The sequence below is a fragment of the Cebus imitator genome, unplaced genomic scaffold (genome assembly GCF_001604975.1).
Source record: "Cebus imitator isolate Cc_AM_T3 unplaced genomic scaffold, Cebus_imitator-1.0 Scaffold135, whole genome shotgun sequence".
In the NCBI taxonomy this organism is placed as follows: domain Eukaryota; kingdom Metazoa; phylum Chordata; class Mammalia; order Primates; family Cebidae; genus Cebus; species Cebus imitator.
Genome location: NW_016107450.1, coordinates 3,551,555 through 3,569,810, shown reverse-complemented (window position 1 = coordinate 3,569,810; position 18,256 = coordinate 3,551,555). Strand labels below are relative to the sequence as shown.

The window sequence follows — 18,256 nt, the reverse complement described above, 5'->3', positions numbered from 1 at the left end:
TTTTTTAGTAGAAACGGAGTTTCACCATGTTGGTCAGGGTGGTCTCAAACTCCTGACCTTGTGATCTGCCCACTTCAGCCTCCCAAAGTGCTGGGATTACAGGCGTGACCCATCGCACCCGGCTGTATCTGTAATTTTTAAAAGCTCCATAGGTGTTCCTATTGTGAAACAGGATAGGTTTAGTTAGGTTTGATGACCTATAAAGTCCATCCAAGTTCTTATAATCTAATATAGTAACATAGAACAGCAAATCCATTCTTTCTGGTCTGTCTTATGTAGTAGTTTGGTCTTGTGCCAATGAATGAGTCATGGGAGCATGCCTTCATCCATCACCACATACTGACAACTAGAGGGCTGCCTCTACGTATATATGTTTGGATATTTCACTTGGATTCTATGGGCTGCTTCCTTATTGTTAAATTGAATTCAATTCCACCAACATCTATCAGGCACCTATTATGCACCAGATGCTACATGAAACTGGGACATAAAGGAAAGCAGCAATCATCTCTTTTCTATAGAAAAGCCATAATCTAGTGATTGCTCTCTCTAGTGCTTTCCTGTTTTAAAAGTCACGTGATTTTTCATGAAAGAACAGTGCAGTTTGCACCCAGCCTTGTTGGGAATCCATATTCTTTCTTGAGGCAATATAAAATGTAAGTTGGCTGTAAGTACTGTGTGAGTTAAGATACAGGCGCGTGTAATCCCAGCACTTTAAGAGGCCAAGGCAAGCAGATCACGAGGTCTAGAGATCAAGACCATCCTGGCCAACATGGTGAAACTCTGTCTCTACTAAAAATTAGCCAGGCATGGAGGCACACACCTCTAGTCCCACTACTCCGGAGGCTGAGGCAGGAGAATTGCTTGAACCCAGGAGGTAGAGATTGCAGTGAGCCAAGATCGTGCTACTGCACAGAGCGAGACTCTGTCTCAAAAAAAGAAGAAAAAAATGCAAGCTCAATTGCTGCAAGAAGTTCTCTTTTGCATAAGTCTGTGTGGTCAGTTTGGGGACGATATGGTGTCTCCAAAGTGTCACAGACCCAACCACCTCTTACCTGATTACTGTACTCTTACCTGATTATTCTTATTTGATTACTCTACATCCTCAAATGATGGCATCCATGCTTTGGTTTAAGACAGCGGCTTCAGTTATCACCAACACATCTGCATTTCAAGTAGAGAGAAGGGGAAGGCAGAATCTTTCTCCTTAGGACACTGTTCCAAAAATTGTACTTTCTCTTCTGTTTACATCCCATTGACGAGGACTTAAGTCTGTTGGCACATGTAGCTTCAATGAGGCTAGTAAGTGTGGTCCTTAGAATTGGATATCTAAGTCCTCTCAATGTTCAGTTTTCTTATAGTAACCTCTTATTTATCTTTTCCACTTCCTTCCTTTTCAAATCACTGATAGATGTGTAATTGAACATGTTTTTTTAAGTAAGTATATGGTCATTATTAAATGATGCTGATAGTGGCCGGACACAGTGGCTCATGCCTGTAATCCCAGCACTCTGAAAGGCTGAGATGGGTGGATTGCTTGAGTCCAGGAGTTTGAAACCAGCCTGGGTAACATACCAAAACCCCATCCATCTCTACTAAAAATAGAAAAAAGTAGCCAGGCGTGATGGTGTATGCCTGTAATCCCAGGTACTTGGGAGGCTGAGGTGGGAGAATCACCTGAGCCCAGAAGGTCGAGGCTTCAGTGAGCTAAGATCATGCCACTCTTCCAGCCTGGGTGACAGAGTGAGATTCTGTCCAAAAAATAAATAAATAAATAAAAAGACAGTGATAGAAAAACTGCAGGAAAAAACACGGAATCATTGGCTATCAGCTGTTTGATGAAGACTTTAAGCTTGTAGCATTCTTCAGCTATTGACTTCCAGTTCTACCTCTTTCTCTAATTAGCTGCATGATTTCAGATATGTCACTTGACATTTATGCTTGGTTTGTCTGCAAAAAAAAAAATCATATTTAACTGTCAGGGTTATTTGCATGGTTGACTTCACGGATGTGAAAGTGTTTTGGAAACTAAAAACCACATTGCATATGCGCACTGGGTGGTATTGTTGCATTGTGACCGCACACTGCATAATGCCTTACATTGAGGCACAGACAGAATCTTGGATGTTACGGTTCTCGAGCAGTTATTTTGGTCCTATTTCTAGACTCCAGGGCCAGCCTGTACTTTACTACCAGACTTCCAGCTGGGCATGAGTTCCCTAGCTAACTGCAGATCCAGAGGCAGGTCAGGTTGCTACATATATATATATATATATATATATATATATATATATATATATATATATTTTTTTTTGAGATGGAGTCTCACTCTGTTGCCCAGGCTGGAGTGCAGGGGCACGATCTCGGCTCACTGAAACCTCGCCTCCTGGGTTCAAGCGATTCTCCTGCCTCCGCCTTCCGAGTAGCTGGGATTACAGATGTGTGTCACCATGCCGGCTAATTTTTGGTATTTTTAGTAGAGATGGGGTTTCACCTTGTTGGCCAGGCTGGTCTCGAACTCCTGACCTCAGGTGATCTACCCGCCTTGGCCTCCCAAAGTGCTGGGATTACAGGTGTGAGCCACTGCGCCTGGCTACTACCTATATTTCTTAACTTCCTGTTAAATAAGCAAAGAGTCCTTTTGGTTTTTCTTAGTTTTTTAATATTAATATTCATTGGAGGTCCTGTCAGCAAAAATCTAGAATTACAAGTTAAATTTTCCCAAGCTCACACAGCAAAGGTCCCTAGACCTTTATTGAATTGCAAGTTGACTTTCTACCCTGAGTTTCTTGTGTGCAGTTTTGCTTTTCTTTCTGCACTCATTCACTTGTTCACTCATTCATCATGGATTTTACTGAGTCCCTACTCTGTTCCAGGCTCTTGGTATCATAGGTGAATAAAGCACAATTCCTTTATGTGAATTAAATGTCACTGATATACCTGGCATTTAGTAGGCTTTCAGTAGATGTTGGTTTTCTTTGTCTGCCCCTCATTTTGCTTCATTAACCTACCAAATGCATCTTTGACTCTGGTGTGTCCAGAAGAAATGAACAATATTGATGCTCCAGACATCCCCAGCATAGATTGCTTTGCAATATGCACAGCACAGATAAGTCATTTCAAAGTCCATAGATAGAGGGACTTTTGCTGATTTCATCAGAAGGAGTAGAAATTGCAACATAATTTTTGTTCTTCCTCCTACCCTCAGCTTCATGTACAGATCAGTGACAGAGTATCTTCAGCGTTTATCCTTCCTCCCTTCCTTGATCTGCCCTTCATCAAAGCATTTTAGATATAAAGTTAAATAGGGAAGCATGCAGAGTGGGGCATAAATCATCCTAACCTCTTACCATCCCTCCAACCCTATATTCTCAAAAGACATCATTGGAGTGCACCATTGTTTGGGTAACAATTCACCAGTTTTAAAGTATTTTCTTGTTGCCTTTCTCCTTTTTTGACATTCATCTAATTTTCCTTTCTTTTGTAGGCTGTCAGCCAGATGAAACAGCAAAAATATCCAACGAAAGTCTCCTTCAGTTCACAAGAGATACCATTAGCACCAACTTCATCATACCATTCAACAGATGCAGACTTCACAGGCTATGGTATGATTCTTTTCCTGAGCAGATCTGGCTCATTAAGCCTTAAAGAAGGAAAGGGATCCTAATGTCCTAAAAGGAGAACTGGACCAGGAGGCAGAAGCCTGAGTCTAGATGCTTCCTCCACTTCCTTAGCTTTGGGGCTTGGATAGGTCACTTCGTTTCCTTTACCATCTTCCTCCTCTCTGCCATCGCCACTGCCTATTACTTTTTGAATATAAAAGCACTAGAACAGAAAAGGACCTCAGCAGGTCAGGAGTTTGAGACCAGCTTGGCCAACAGGCCAACAGGCCAACATGATGAAACCCTGTTTCTACTAAAACTACAAAAAATTAGCTGGGCTTTGTGGTGGGCGCCTGTTAACACAGCTACTCAGGAGGCTGAGGCAGGAGAATCACTTGAACCCGGAAGGCAGAGGTTGCAGTGAGCTGAGATGACACCACTGTACTCCAGCCTGGGTGACAGAGAGAGAGAGAAGAAAAAGAGAGAGAGAAAGAGAGAAAAGACAGAGAGAGAAAGAGAGAAAGGAAAGAGAGGAAAGAAAGAAAGAAAGGAAAGAGAAAAGAGAGAAAGAGAGAAAAGAGAAAGAAAAGAGAGAAAGAAAGATCGTAATACTATAAATGAGAAAAAAGATAAAGAAAGAAAGAAAGGGACCTCAGTAAATGTTATTTGAATCTGAGGCTTCTGGATGAATCTGAGGCTTCTGGATTATTCTTCTAATCTCTCCAAAAGATTATGTTTAGGTCTTGAGTAATATCTCTTTTAAAAAGCCTGTCAAACCCAATTTTTAGCCCTACCAATGTTGCTGTAAGCCGCTTGAAGAATGTTGATTTTCAGTGCTTAAAGAAATTGGTATTCACATTCTCTTTTTAAATTCCTGGCTTGAATTATGCTGACGAAGGACTGAAAATAGAGCTTTATAATAAATAATGGATATTTCTACTTTTTTTTTCCTGAGAGACAGAATCTCACTGTGACATCCAGGCTGGAGTGCAGTGGGGTGATCTCAGCTCACTGCAACCTCTGCCTCCCGGGTTCAAGTGATTCTCCTGCTTCGGCCTCCTGAGTAGCTGGTACTACAGGCACCCACCACCATGTCCGGCGATTTTTGTATTTTCAGTAGAGATGAGGTTTCACCATGTTGTCCAGGCTGGTCTCAAACTCTTGATCTCAAGTGATCTGCCTGCCTCGGCCTCCCAAAGTGCTGGGATTACAGGCATAAGCCACCGTACCTAGCCCTACTTGCTTTTGTGCGATAAAAATCAGTAAAAAATGAACTCTTTAAAAGACAGTACTCACCAGTGGCAAAACATAACCCTGCATTAATTTAGCAGTCCTGAAGTCTCTGTGGTATATATATTTTTAATAAATATTAATTTCATAAACTTCATCAAGCAGGTACTATTTTGAAGCTTGGAGTTGTACTAAAACACTTGATCAATGTGGTCAGAAAACTATGGTGCAGGGGTCAAATCCAGCCTGTTAGCTGGTTTTGCATGGCCTACAAGCTAAAAAAGGTTTTCACTTTTTAAAGGTTGAAAAAAAACCAAAAGAATATTTTGTAAAAATTCTATGAAATTCATATTTCAGTATTCACAAATACAGGTTTATCGACACTGATTTGTTTTTGTATTGTCAATGGCTTTTTTCACACTATAATGATGGAGTTCAGTAGCCACAACAGAGACGGTCTGGCCTGTAATGCCCAAAATATGTATATTTGGCCCTTTACCAAGAATGTATGCTGACTATGAATGTAGACGAGTTTTGATAATATACATCACATGTTTGTACTTAGATGACAGAAATTCGTCATCCTTCCTGGTTTTCATTCCTCTTTTTTTTTTTTTTTTTTTTTTGAGATGGAGTTTCAGTCTTGTTGCCCAGGCTGGAGTGTAATGGTGCCATCGTGGCTCACTGGAACCTCTGCCTCCTGGGTTCAAGCGATTCTCCTGCCTCAGCTTCCCAAGTTGCTGGGATTACAGGCACCCACCATCACATCCAGCTAATTTTTTTGTATTTTTAGTAGAGACAGGGTTTCACTATGCTGGGGGGAGAGGGGGCAGGCTGGTTTCTAACTCCTAACCTCAGGTGATCCACCCACCTCAGCCTCCCAAAGTGCTAGGATTACAGGCAGGAGCCACTGTGCCTGGCTGGTTTTCACTCTCGTGGTTAAATAAATAAATGAAGCTTATCATTCTACAGTTGAATCTGTAGACATTTTATTCATTTATTAATCTACCAAGCATTTATTTTAAGGGCTTGGTATGAGCCGGGTTTGGGGCTGGATTCCATGAGCAAAGTAAATAGAAAGACGGACTCAGGACTGGCTAGGGTGAGGCAAACATGGACGAGGGAAAAGAAATGCCATCTCCAGGATGTCTCACTAGGTTTTTCCTCTCATCTCACTCAGGAGACTATGCTAGTCCTTTACAAAAGCAGTGTACTTTTCTTTTTCTTTTTTTTTTTTTCTGAGATAGTTTCATTCTTGTTGCCCAGGCTAGAGAGCAATGGCATGATCTTGGCTCACTGCACCCTCTGCCTCCCGGGTTCAAGCAATTCTCCTACCTCAGCCTCTCTGGTAGCCAGGATTACAGGCATGCATCATCATGCCCAACTAATTTTGCATTTTTATTAGAAACAGGGTTTTACCATGTTGGTCAGGCTGATTTCGAACTCCTGACCTCAGGTGATCTGTGCACCTCGGCCTCCCGAAGTGCTGGGCTTACAGGTGTGAGCCACCGCACCCAGCCTAAAAACAATAAAAACTTTTCAAAGCACCCATGAAAGTGTGCTACTATTGTACATCATTTTTATTATAAATTAATGGGAAAGGTAGTATAAAATACATACACTGCAAAAAGATTTAGAGACAGGTTTATAATTTTAATATTCTGCCTTGCCTCTGTCTTACCTAGAGCCTATTTCTTTTTGTTTTATAGCGGACATTGGCAAGCTTTTTCTATAAAGAAGCCGACAGTAAATGTTTAGGCTATGGTCCACACAGCCTCTGTTGCCAGTCACTCACCCCTGCCATTGTAGTGTGCTCACAGCCATAGGCTACTTCTAAATATGGCACTTTTTATGGTTGTGTCACTGAATTTCTTGCTCTTAACCAGGAGGCCTTTAGATTAATAAATTCCATTTGGATGGGAGCAACTAATGCATAAATGCCCACAATGTGCCAGCCTCTGGGCTGGGCACCCCACACGTGCTGTTCATTTAGTTTTTCTAAAAGCCTCTTACATAGTGGCTGCATACATTTTTCTGATGAGAAGTGAGCTCCACTTTCACCCTCCTGTGAACTTCCTGCTTAGGAACCCAACTGTGCCTTTGTGCCAGTCCAAAACCTGTGCCTTTTCATTCCAAAGACCATGATTATCACCAAGTTAGACCAGAACCCCCACAGGCTTACCTGGAGCCTGTTTCTTTTTGTTTTATACCAGAGATTGGCAAGCTTTTTCTATAAAGAAGTAGACAGTAAATATTTTAGGCTACGGTCCACACGACCTCTGTTGCAGTTTCTCACCCCTGCCATTGTAGTATGCTGGCAGCCACAGGCTAGGCATAAATGAATTAGTGGGTTTGTGTTCCAATACAACTTTATTTACAGACACTGAAATTTAGACTCATATTATTTTCACATGCCTTGAGACATTGTTTTTCTTTTGAGTTTTTTTTTCAAGCTTTTGAAAGTGTAAAAGCCATTCTTGATCCGCAGCTGTAGTCCACTGACCCCTGCTTTTATATAGGTTTAATGAGCGTTTGGATCTCATCTCAGTTCTGTGCATTAGCTGCAGCTGACCAGCAGATGGTGCCCTCTCTCATCAGCCCTTTCCTGAATTGTATCATAATATAAGAAACAATACTTATGGTGATCAAACAGTTATCAGAAAATATGACATTCTTTGGAGATTATTATTTGTATGAGCATCTCTTGAAACTATTCAACATTTTGAATGTTTTGAGGGCTTTTTTTATTTCTTTAAGTTGTTTCTTTAACTCTTGTTACCCAGGCTGCAGTGCAATGGTGTGATCTTGGCTCACTGCAACCTCTGCCTCCTAGGCTCAAGCGATTCTCCTGCCTCAGCCTCCCCAGTAGCTGGGATTACAGGCATGCACCACCATACCCAGCTATTTTTTGTATTTTTGGTGGAGACAGGGTTTCACCATGTTGACCAGGCTGGTCTCGAACTCCCGACCTCTGGTGATCCACCCACTTTGGCCTCCCAAAGTGCTGAGATTACAAGCATGAGCCACCGCATTCATCCAAATGTTTTGAGTTTTTAATGGGTTAGGTTCAGTTACCTGGAAAATGCATGTATACAGATTTTATGCTGGATAAACAGGTTTTTTTGGTTGTTTTTGGTTTTTTTGTTGTTTTTTTTTTTGTTTTTTGAGACAGAGTCTCGCACTGTTGCCCAGGCGGGGATGCAATGGTATGATCTCAGCTCACTGCAACCTCTGTCTGCCGGGTTCTCCTTTCTCAGCCTCCCGAGTAGCTGGGATTACAGGCGCACACCACACCACACCTGGCTACATTTTTGTATTTTTAGTACAGATGGGGTTTCACTATGTTGGCCAGATTGGTCTCAAACTCTTGACCTAATGATCCGCCCACCGCGGCCTCCCAAAGTGCTGGGACTACAGACATGAAACACTGTGCCCAGCCAAACGGGTGTTATTAACATTTTTTCCCCTCACTTTTTGGAAAAAACTAAACTAAAACAATTATTTAAAAAAAATAAACCTTTATAAAAAAGCAGTAACCTTTAAATAAACTTTTCCTCTGTGAACCCTGCAAGTGATTTTTGAGTCTTGTGTTGATAATGCATTTTGTTTCACTCTATATCTAATATATTTGGGGATAAATTTTAGGTAATTTTTGTTTTTAGGTATTTCATATTTTATGATTAAATCCTTTATACATCTTAATAACTTAGTTCATCTGATATGCTCCAATTGAAAGTATTTAGGTACTTTTCTTAATTCTTAATTAGTATTCTGCAGCTCAGAACCTCCTCTTATACCAGCCTTTATTCTCCTAGTAACACAGGCCTTTATGTACCTAGTCCTTTAATCATTCTAATTTTTCCATAAAGATTTTCATGCTGTATTTTAAGATTTTAAAACTTTTGGCTGGGTGCAGTGGCTCATGCCTATAATCCTAACATTTTGGGAGGCCAAGGTGGGAGGATCACCTGAGTTAAGGGGTTCGAGAGCAGCCTGGTCAACATGGTGAAACTTTGTCTCTACTAAAAATACAAAAATTAGCCATGTGTGGTGATGCACACCTGTAATCCCAGCTACTTGGGAGGCTGAGGCAGGAGAATCACTTGAACCCAGGAGGTGGAGGTTGCAGTGAGCTGAGATCACACCACTGCATTCTAGCCTGCACGACAGAGTGAGACTCTGTCTCAAAAAATAAATAAATAAATAAGATTTTTAAACTTTTAAGTAAAATTGATGGGTTGAGGGGTAGGGGAGTTACCATTTTAATCTCGAGTGTCATCCCTGGGTAAAAGGCAGGAATAACCCAGCTTTTTCCTTCATGGTGTTTGCCAGGAAGAGTGCTGTGATAAACACATGTAAGCCCACACTCCCTACGTGATGGAATATGCAGGCTGAGCTGCATCTCTCCCACGCCGTTCATTCTGTGTTCAATTCTTTTCTAGGTGGTTTCCAAGCTCCTTTGTCAGTGGACCCCGCAACATGTCCCATTGTCCCTGGACAGGAAATGATTATAGAAATATCCAAGGGACGTTCAGGGCTTGGTCTCAGCATCGTGGGAGGAAAAGACACACCATTGGTAAGTTTCTAGAAGTAAAATGTATCCATTGTCACAGAACTAGTTGTTGAGGTTCATTCTGGCTCTGTGCCACGAATCTGCAAGACTTGCCTTTTTCATAGTATGGGGAGAAAATGTGATCATAAATAGGTGTGCATCCATAGTCTAGCTAGTTTTCAAGTTTTTCTCAGTGTTTAATTTTCATCAGGGCTGGGCATGGTGGCTAACGCTTGTAATCCCAGCACTTTGGGAGGCCAAGGCAGGCAGATCGCTTGAGCCCACGAGTTCAAGACCAGCCTGGGCAACATGGCAAAACCTCATTTCTACAAAAAATACAAAAATTAGCTGGATGGGCCAAGCACAGTGGCTCATGCCTGTAATCACAGCACTTTGGGAGGCTGAGGCAGGAGTGTTACTTGAGGTGAGGAGTTCAAGACCAGCCTGGCCAACATGGTGAAACCCTGTCTCTACTAAAAATACAAAAATTAACCAGGCATGGTAGCTGTAGTCCCAGCTACTCGGGAGTCTGAGGCAGGAAAATCGCTTAAACCCAGGAGGCAGAGGCTGCAGTGAGTTGAGATCACGTCACTGTACTCCAGCCTGGGCAACAGAGCAAGACTCCATCTCAAAAAAAAAAAAAAAAAAAATTAGCTGAGTGGAGAGGCATGCACCTGTGGTTTCAGCTCCTTAGGAGGCATAGGTGGGTCGATCACTTCAGCCCAGGAGGTCAAGGCTTCAGTGAACCGTGACCATGCCACTACATTCCAGCCTGGGTGATAGACAGCAAGACCTTGTCTCCAAAAAAAAAAACCTTCATCAGGATTTTCTCCATCTAGGATGTTGGCACATAGTAAGTATTCAGTAAGTAGGAACTATTGTTATTCTCGTTATTATTTTAATGGAATGGTAGATAAAAAGGATACCTCAGGCTGGCATGGTAACCAAGGCAGGTGGATAGCTTGAGGCCAGGAGTTTGAGACAGGCTGGGCAAGACCTCATCTCTACAAAAAAGCTTTTTTTTTTTTTTAATTAGCAAGGTTTGGTGGTACACACCTGTATTCCCAGCTACTCAAGAGGCTGAGGAAGGAGGATCAGTTGAGCCCAGGAGTTTGAGGCTGCAGTGAACTATGATCACGCCACACACTCCAGCCTGAGCATCACAGCAAGGCCCTGTCTCTTTAAAAAACAAAAAAACAAAAACAGCAAAATATATATATATGACTTATTCTAGCCCAACAATTTAGGGTTTATTTTACACTGACCATTTTCATGTCTACTCATAATTTTTTTTAAAAAAAGTTGGTCTAGAATGTTAGTATTCCCTGAGATGATTGATTTTTCATTGTTTTTTATTTTTGAAAAAATAAATACAGATAGGGTCTTGCTATGTTGCCCAAACTGGTTTTGAACTTTTAGGGTCAAGCGATCCTCCTACCTTAGCCTCTCAAAATGCTGCAATTACAGGCATGAGCCGCTATGCCTGGCCAGGACGATTGATTTTTCATTATTCAGTACCTTTTGTTTACCACTACTCAGTAGTGCCATTAAAATGTAAAACGTTTCCCAGGTTTTGATTTACTCAAGATGTGATTAATCAATGCATCTCTGTGTGTGTGTGTGTGTGTGTGTGTGTGTGTGTGTGTTTAATACCTGCATATTATACAAAGTTAGATTGACACAAAAGGAAAATTTTGAGTATGTGTGTGTGTATTTAATACCTGCATCTTGCGCAAAGTTAAATTGCCATAAAAGGAAAAAAGTGAAAAATAAATCTCCCTCCTACCTTTTTGCCCTAGCTGTGTCCTTCACTACCAATCCTTCCTAAAGAAACAAGGCCTCTCCCTAGAGACAATCACTTTGTTAATGAATATGTTTTAAATGAATATTTTGGTATTTCTTTTGCCCATTTTATTTAGTAAGCAATAAATTGTACATGCCAGATTAAACAAATATATCAGGGCCTATAAAACTATTTTTTTTCCATTTTGGGCAGTAATATAACATTTTTGTGGTAGTATTGTTGAGGGTGGGGAGATCCTATTCTAAAGCACTAGGAAACTCAAGAACAGCACATGCTATTGAAACCAGGGTCATGATGATGCAGGAGTTTTCTTTTGACCCCTTCATCAGACTTGCAACAGGGGTACTCCGTTTACTCTGACCACTGCACTCAACCTCTTGTGGGAGGAAGTGCATGAGTGAGTGAGTGCAGGTCCCAGAAGGATGCTTTGGGCACTGGCTGGAGCAGGCTCCATGGGGTCCCCACAACCAGACCAGGTGGGGGTGCCTGGGACCCCTGAAGCCTCAGAGAGTGTGTTACAATGCTAAGCTCCACCATCTGTGGACAGCAGTGCGTTATCACAGTTCAGTGGGCCCCTTGCCTTGTTGCAGGGGGCAGCTGCCCCCTACCAGCGAGGTCAAAGGGCCAGTGTGACAGCCTTTTTTGGGTATCCACACTCAGTGAGTCCAAAGCTCTTGTCCAGCATCTAAGAAGAATTAGGTTGCACAGACACTTGAATGATGGCGGAAAGGAATTTTATTTAGCAGTGGAAGTGGCTCTCAGTGGAGAGGGGAGCTGGAGAGGGGACGGGACAGGCAGATAGTCTTCCCTGAAGTCCAGCTGGCATTAAGCCATCTCTCCTCCAAAGTCCAGCTGTCCCTCTAAAGTCAAATTGCCTCTCTCCAGTCAGGCTTCTCTCCTCTACCAACAGAGTCTGGAGTCTTCACGGGCACAGTAGGAGCAGGGCGGGCCATAGGTAGTTTTGGGAAAAGGCAACATTCAATTAATAAAAAGCCATTATTCAGAAAGAACCAATCGGGAGAGAGCAGGCAAACAGGGATAGAAATAATCACTATGGACCATGGGTTTCAGGCTTTTCAGCTCAAAGATGGGGTTTTGCCAGGGATTCACCCCTGTCTGCCTAGAATTTCTCCTGTCCCTATCATTAATGCCTTTTACATGTTTGCTGGTCGTGGTCCTTCCCTTTCCTACCATTGGGCCAAGTCTAGAAAATCCTGGCTTTGAGTCCCACCCTGCTAGTGAACCACCTCACCTGAACCTGAAGGGATTTTATCTCCTTCAGCTTGATAAAAGCATTGTTAAAACTTTTCTCTGGAGTTCATGATAATTTATGTCCTGAATTCTCCTCTTACCTGTGCAAGCAGAAACTGCTATGTGTGGCTTCATACATACATTGTGACATTTTTAGCAGCTTGGGTGGAATGGGCAACACCTGGAGTTAACCAACTCAGCAGCCACTTTTAGCACCTAGCCTGTTTCATGGGTCTTTGCCCCCTTAAGGCCCCAAACCTCTACATTTCTTATTTCTGGCTTGGAATGCTATCTGTTCAGCTTTTGTCATTGAGAAAAGAGGCAAACTCTTCCTTAGAGGTTTCCCTTCAAGGAATTTGGTCTGGGCTGTATTTTCTAATCGTATTTTTAATAATTCTTTGTAATTTTATGTCATCCAGTCTCTCAGCAGTTCATAGAAACACTTTGACTAGCACCAGCAATCCAGCTAGCTCCTGCTTTATGTAGAAGGTCTCACGTACCACCAACATAGGACTAGGACCAGACCAGATCATTGTTCCCCAAACCTACATATGCACTGCAGCCTCTCGGACTTTGCCCTGCTCCCCTCACATTGCTCCCTTCTGCCCTCCTGCTCCCATCAAGCTTCTCTACCCGCTCTAAGCCACTCCTCCCCAACGAAGTCTTGCCTGGGTTTCATGATCTGTCCTCAGCCAAACTCAGAGCTGATGCTGATCCTCTCTTTTAGCTTTTAGTCATATTCCCTCTTTACCATTGACTAGCTGGGGCAGATTTCTTAACCTCTCAGAGTCTATTTCCTGCTCTATTTACAGAGATAATAACACCTTGTAGACATACTAGGATGATCACAAGAGATGACCTTCATAGGACGCTTAGCACACAGTGAGCAATTGCCCATGGCACATACCTTCTCCAACTCTGTTTTCACATATGCAAAATCAGCTTAATAATCCTCAATAATAATTGAGTTGTGGTGAGGATCAGATGTCTTATAAACAGTAGAAAAAAAATATATATATATATATGTATATATAAAACCAAGGCCCCTAGTATTGAGAAACTACTGGTTGACCCTGAACATTGGGCAATGTGTCCTTCCTAAGGCCTGTTTCTACACTTTCCCAAAGGGGTGTTCCTGAATATTAAAAACAATAATCCTGGGAAATTACATTGTAAGCAAATTCTGTAGTGAATTCCTTCATAACAGAAAATTAACCTTCTGATTATTTTTTCTAAATGTAACTCTTTTTTCATTGCTTAAAATAAGGCAGGACTAGATTTCTCATAGGAAATCAGAAGTTTGATCAGCACGTCCAGCCTAACTGAATGAGTTGTGGTCTTTTGTTTTGTTTTTTTGCTTTTTTTTTGAGACAGAGTCTCGCTCTGTTGCCAGGCTGAAGTGCCGTGGCGCAATCTTGGCTCACTGCAACCTCCAACTTCCTGGTTCAAGTGATTCTCCTGCCTCGGTCTCCCGAGCAGCTGGGCTTACAGGCACGCGCCACCACACCCAGCTAAGTTTTGTATTTTGATATCTGGACGTCATGATCCTTCCGCCTGGGCCTCCCAAAGCGCTGGGATTACAAGCGTGCACCACTGCACCCAGCCGAGTTGTGTTTTTGCTTTTGCTTTTGCGACTGTTAATCTGACTTTGCTTTACCTGGGTTGGTTGGGATACCTGAACAAGATGTGTGTGTGCTGCTCTTGGGTCTTTAATATTGCATTCATTTGTGCTGCTAGCTGACAGCTTGAGGGTTTCCACTGAACTCCACCACTTCCTGCAACCTGGACCTGAGGCTGTTTGCTAAATCCTGTACTCTCCTTTCCCTGCCACCGTGAGGCAGCCCCAAAAAAATTTTTTTAAGTCAAGAGCTTTTTGAGGTTCATAATATATAGTTCTGCCTTTTGAGACTGTAGATCGCATTGTCCTTGGAAGGATAAGAACCACTTAAAAATGAGGGATGGGACACAGCTTTTATTTCCTGACCTCAGGTACCTCATCAAAAGCCGTAAGTTAGACTCAGGAGAAATATATAGGCCTGTCATTTCAGCGAGGCTGAATTGCAGGGGTTAGAAAGCACTTTAACAAATAAAGTTATTATTTACCACAATGAAAATCTTTCATTTTTCCTTTTATTCCCCCACCTTCCAAATTTTGATGTGGAACATGCAACCTAACTGATACTGTAGGTCACATTTTCCAATCAGGTCTTGGGTTGGGATCCAGCGGGCAGAAAGTTAGCAAACAAAGATGAGAGCATATCAAAGGGAAACGGTGGAAAACGTTGAGACTCACTACGGAAGAACCTTTGCACATTTGGTTAGGTGATGCGTCCTGACTTCAGCTCTGGCATGGGAAAGAGTACACCCCGAGTTCTCGTGACCCTTAACATCTGCTCCAACCATCCCAATTAACGTTTCTGTGTCTTCTTTGTTGTGTGTCCAAGAGATATTTTTGCTGTCTTTAGAGGAATTAAGTCTCTGGGACCTGGTCTTGACACCACATCAGTCCTCTTTGCTATAAATAGCTTCCCTAGAGCCAAGACAGATGGTTTCTGAGATCACAGAGGGAGCGCTCACTTAGCATCTCATCATATTTAAATCGACCTTTTAAAATGCTGAGGGAATAATGAGGGTGAACCTCTTGGGAAGGTTTATGAGCACACCTGGACCCAATCCTCAATGGCAGACTTCCGCTGTTGTTTTAATCTTGTGATGTTGCCCCCACGCTTGCCTTTGGTGAATGTGGCTCTTCTGTGATAGGTTGCATGTGTTTGCTTAAAGGCTGCCCTTTGCTTAGTGCTGAGAATACAAAATTGAGATAACCGTGTCCTCAAAGAGCTCACACATTCCTTCAAGTTAATTCTATTGACTTTTAGTGATTGTGGTCTAATATAGCAGATAAACCAATGAAAAGTCATAATAAGGACTAGTAAAATAGGGACTTCCTCTGGAGTCCAGAAAAGAGTAGAGCCATGATATCCACTTCCTAGATTTAATTAATAGAAGCTATTTGTTATGTTTCTTATAAGCCGGGAAGATAAGGCACATTGGATATCAGAGGTAGTATATTAATTCATAATTTTTATTTCCTTCTATCCATTAATCCATCCTTTCATCCTGTCTTCTATCTCCCTCCACCCCTCTGGTCTTGTTGGAGTGTTAAATTTGCATGAAATCCTACAGCTTAGAGAATTCATCCTGCTCTGCCGAATGAAAGACCAAAGGCTCTTACCTTTTCTGATGTTTGCATCATATTCCTTAACTGCTCCCTGATGTCCTTCAATGTCCGCTTCTCAGAAATTTATACTTGTTGATTAGAAGTTTTATCAGTTAGCCTGGTGCAGTGGCTCATGCTTGTAATCCCAGTACTTTGGAAGGCCAAGGTAGGCAGATCACCAGAGGTTGGGAGTTCAATATTAGCCTGATTAACATGGGGAAACCCCGTCTCTACTAAAAATACAAAATTAGCCAGGTCTGGTGGTGCATGCCTATAATCCCAGCTACTCAGGATACTGAAGCAAGAGAATCGCTTGAACCCAGGAGGCAGAGGTTGTGGTGAGCCGAGATCACACCATTGCACTCCAGCCTGGGTGACAGAGTAAGACTCTGTCTCAAAAAAAAAAAAAAAAAAAAAAAAAATTATCAGCAGCATCCTCAGAAGAAGTAATAGATAGCTCTCCAGACTCATTCATTGGGGTTACTATCAGCCTTGAGAATTATGGAGAAGAAAAACTTAAGAAATAAATCCTTTATCTTGGATTATTGGCAGACTTGAACTGTTTGGAACTAAACAAATGGAGTGGAGAAAGAATGAGAATGGCGTCTCTAGGACCCTCTTTCTACGCATTTTCCTTCCCTGATGCCATTGCCATAGATCCCAGGCTATAGACAGTGTGTTCTACCAGACCTAAAAGGCACCACAGCAGAGTAATGATGCTGGTTCTTTGGCATTAGAATCTTAGATCTTTAACTGTGGGACCCTGGACAAGTGACAACCTTTCTAAGTGAAATCTGTTTCTTCATATGTGCCACTGTGGTGATAAAAATCTACCTCTTAAGATTGTCACGTGAATTAATTAAGACAATGAATATACAGAACTTTGCCCAGTACCTATTTAAACTGAGTTCAATTATTATTAATTATAAACATTCGTGTTAAAGTAGATCCTTAACTTGCTTTGTCTGTGTGTCTGTTATAGTACCTGCACAGTGAAATGTGGCTTCATTCCTAGACAATTGCATATTTGTTTTTCAACATTAAACTTTTTGAAAAAGTGATTTGGCTGGGCACAGTGGCTCACATCTGTAATCCCAGCTCTTTGGAGCCCAGGAATTTGAGACCAGCTTGAGCAACCTAGTGAGACCCCCATCTCTTATTTTTTTAAAAGTAAAATAGGCCAGGCCCAGTGGCTCATGCCTGTAATCCCAACACTTTGGGAGTCTGAGGTAGGTAGATCACCAGAGGTCAGGAGTTCGAGACCAGCCTGACCAACATGGCAAAACCCTATCTCTACTAAAAATACAAAAATTAGCCAGGCATGGTGGCACGTGGCTGTACCAGCTACTTGGGAGGCTGAGGGAGGAAAATCGCTTGAACCCAGGAGATGGAGGTTGCAGTGAGCCGAGGTCACACCACTGCACTCCAGCCTGGGCAACAGAGACTCCGTCTCAAAAAAAAATAGAAAGAAAATTAAATTAAGTGATTCAAGGTCAAGTGCCATAGCTCACCTATAATCCCAGCCCTTTGGGAGGCTGAGATGGGAGGATTGCTTGAGGCTAGGAGTTTGAGACCAGCCTGGGCAACATGGCAAGACCCCTGTCTCTTCAAAAAAAATTTTTTTTAATTAGCTGAGCATGTGCCTGTAGTCCCAGCTACTGGGAGGCTGAGGCAGGAGGATGGCTTAACCCCAGGAGGTGAAGGCTGCACTGAACTATTATTGCACCACTGCATTCCAGCCTGTGCAACAGAGCAAGACCTTGTCTATTAAAAGAGAGAGAGAGAGAGAGAGAGAGAGAGAGAGAGAGAGATTCAAGCACTATTCTCTTTTTAGATTTAGATATACCTTTTTTTGAGACAGTCTCACTCTGTCACCCAGCCTGGAGTGTCGTGGTATAATCTTGCTCACTGCAGCCTCCATCTCCCAGGTTCCAACAATTCTCCTGCCTCAGCTTCCTGAATAGCTGAGATTACAGGTTCGTGCTACCATGCCTGACTAATTTTTATGTTTTAGTAGAGATGGGGTTTCACCATGTTGGCCAGGATGGTCTCGATTTCCTGACCTCGTGAGACACCTACCTCAGCTTCCCAAAGTGCTGGGATTACAGGCATGGGCCACCGTGCCCAGCAGATTTAGATATTCTTAATAATAAAAAGTACTGAGAATGTCAGAGTTAGAATTTTTTTTTTTTTTTTTTTGAGACGGAGTCTCGCTCTGTTGCTTAGGTTGGTGTGCACTGGCATGATCTCCGCTCACTGCAACCTCCGCCTCCTGCATTCAAGCCATTATCCTGCCTCAGCCTCCTGAGTAGCCAGAATTGCAGGCACCCACCACCAGGCCCAGCTAATTTTTGTATTTTTAGTAGAGATGGCATTTTGCCATGTTGGCCAGGCTGGTCTCAAACTCCTTACCTCAGGTGATCCGCCCGCCTCAGCCTCCCAAAGTGCTGGGATTATAGGCGTGAGCCACTGTGCCCAGCTGAGAGAATCTTGTTATTTCTCTCCAAGTTTCAAATCCGAATTTTTTTCAATCACGTGATTTAATACCAATTTAATTCATTCTTATTAAACAAAAGTTCTATGTGGCAGATACATTAACA

The 18,256-nt window shown here is 42.4% G+C and overlaps 1 protein-coding gene across 1 annotated transcript in view; it reads left to right on the top strand.

The window, feature by feature from the left end:
* Positions 1-18,256, top strand: part of PATJ (PATJ crumbs cell polarity complex component) — a 413,527-nt gene that overhangs the window by 325,760 nt on the left and 69,511 nt on the right. The window contains exons 32-33 of the mRNA XM_037743097.1: positions 3,488-3,605; positions 9,275-9,408. Coding sequence (XP_037599025.1) covers positions 3,488-3,605; positions 9,275-9,408 — 252 coding nt within the window. The remainder of the gene's footprint in view (positions 1-3,487; positions 3,606-9,274; positions 9,409-18,256) is intronic.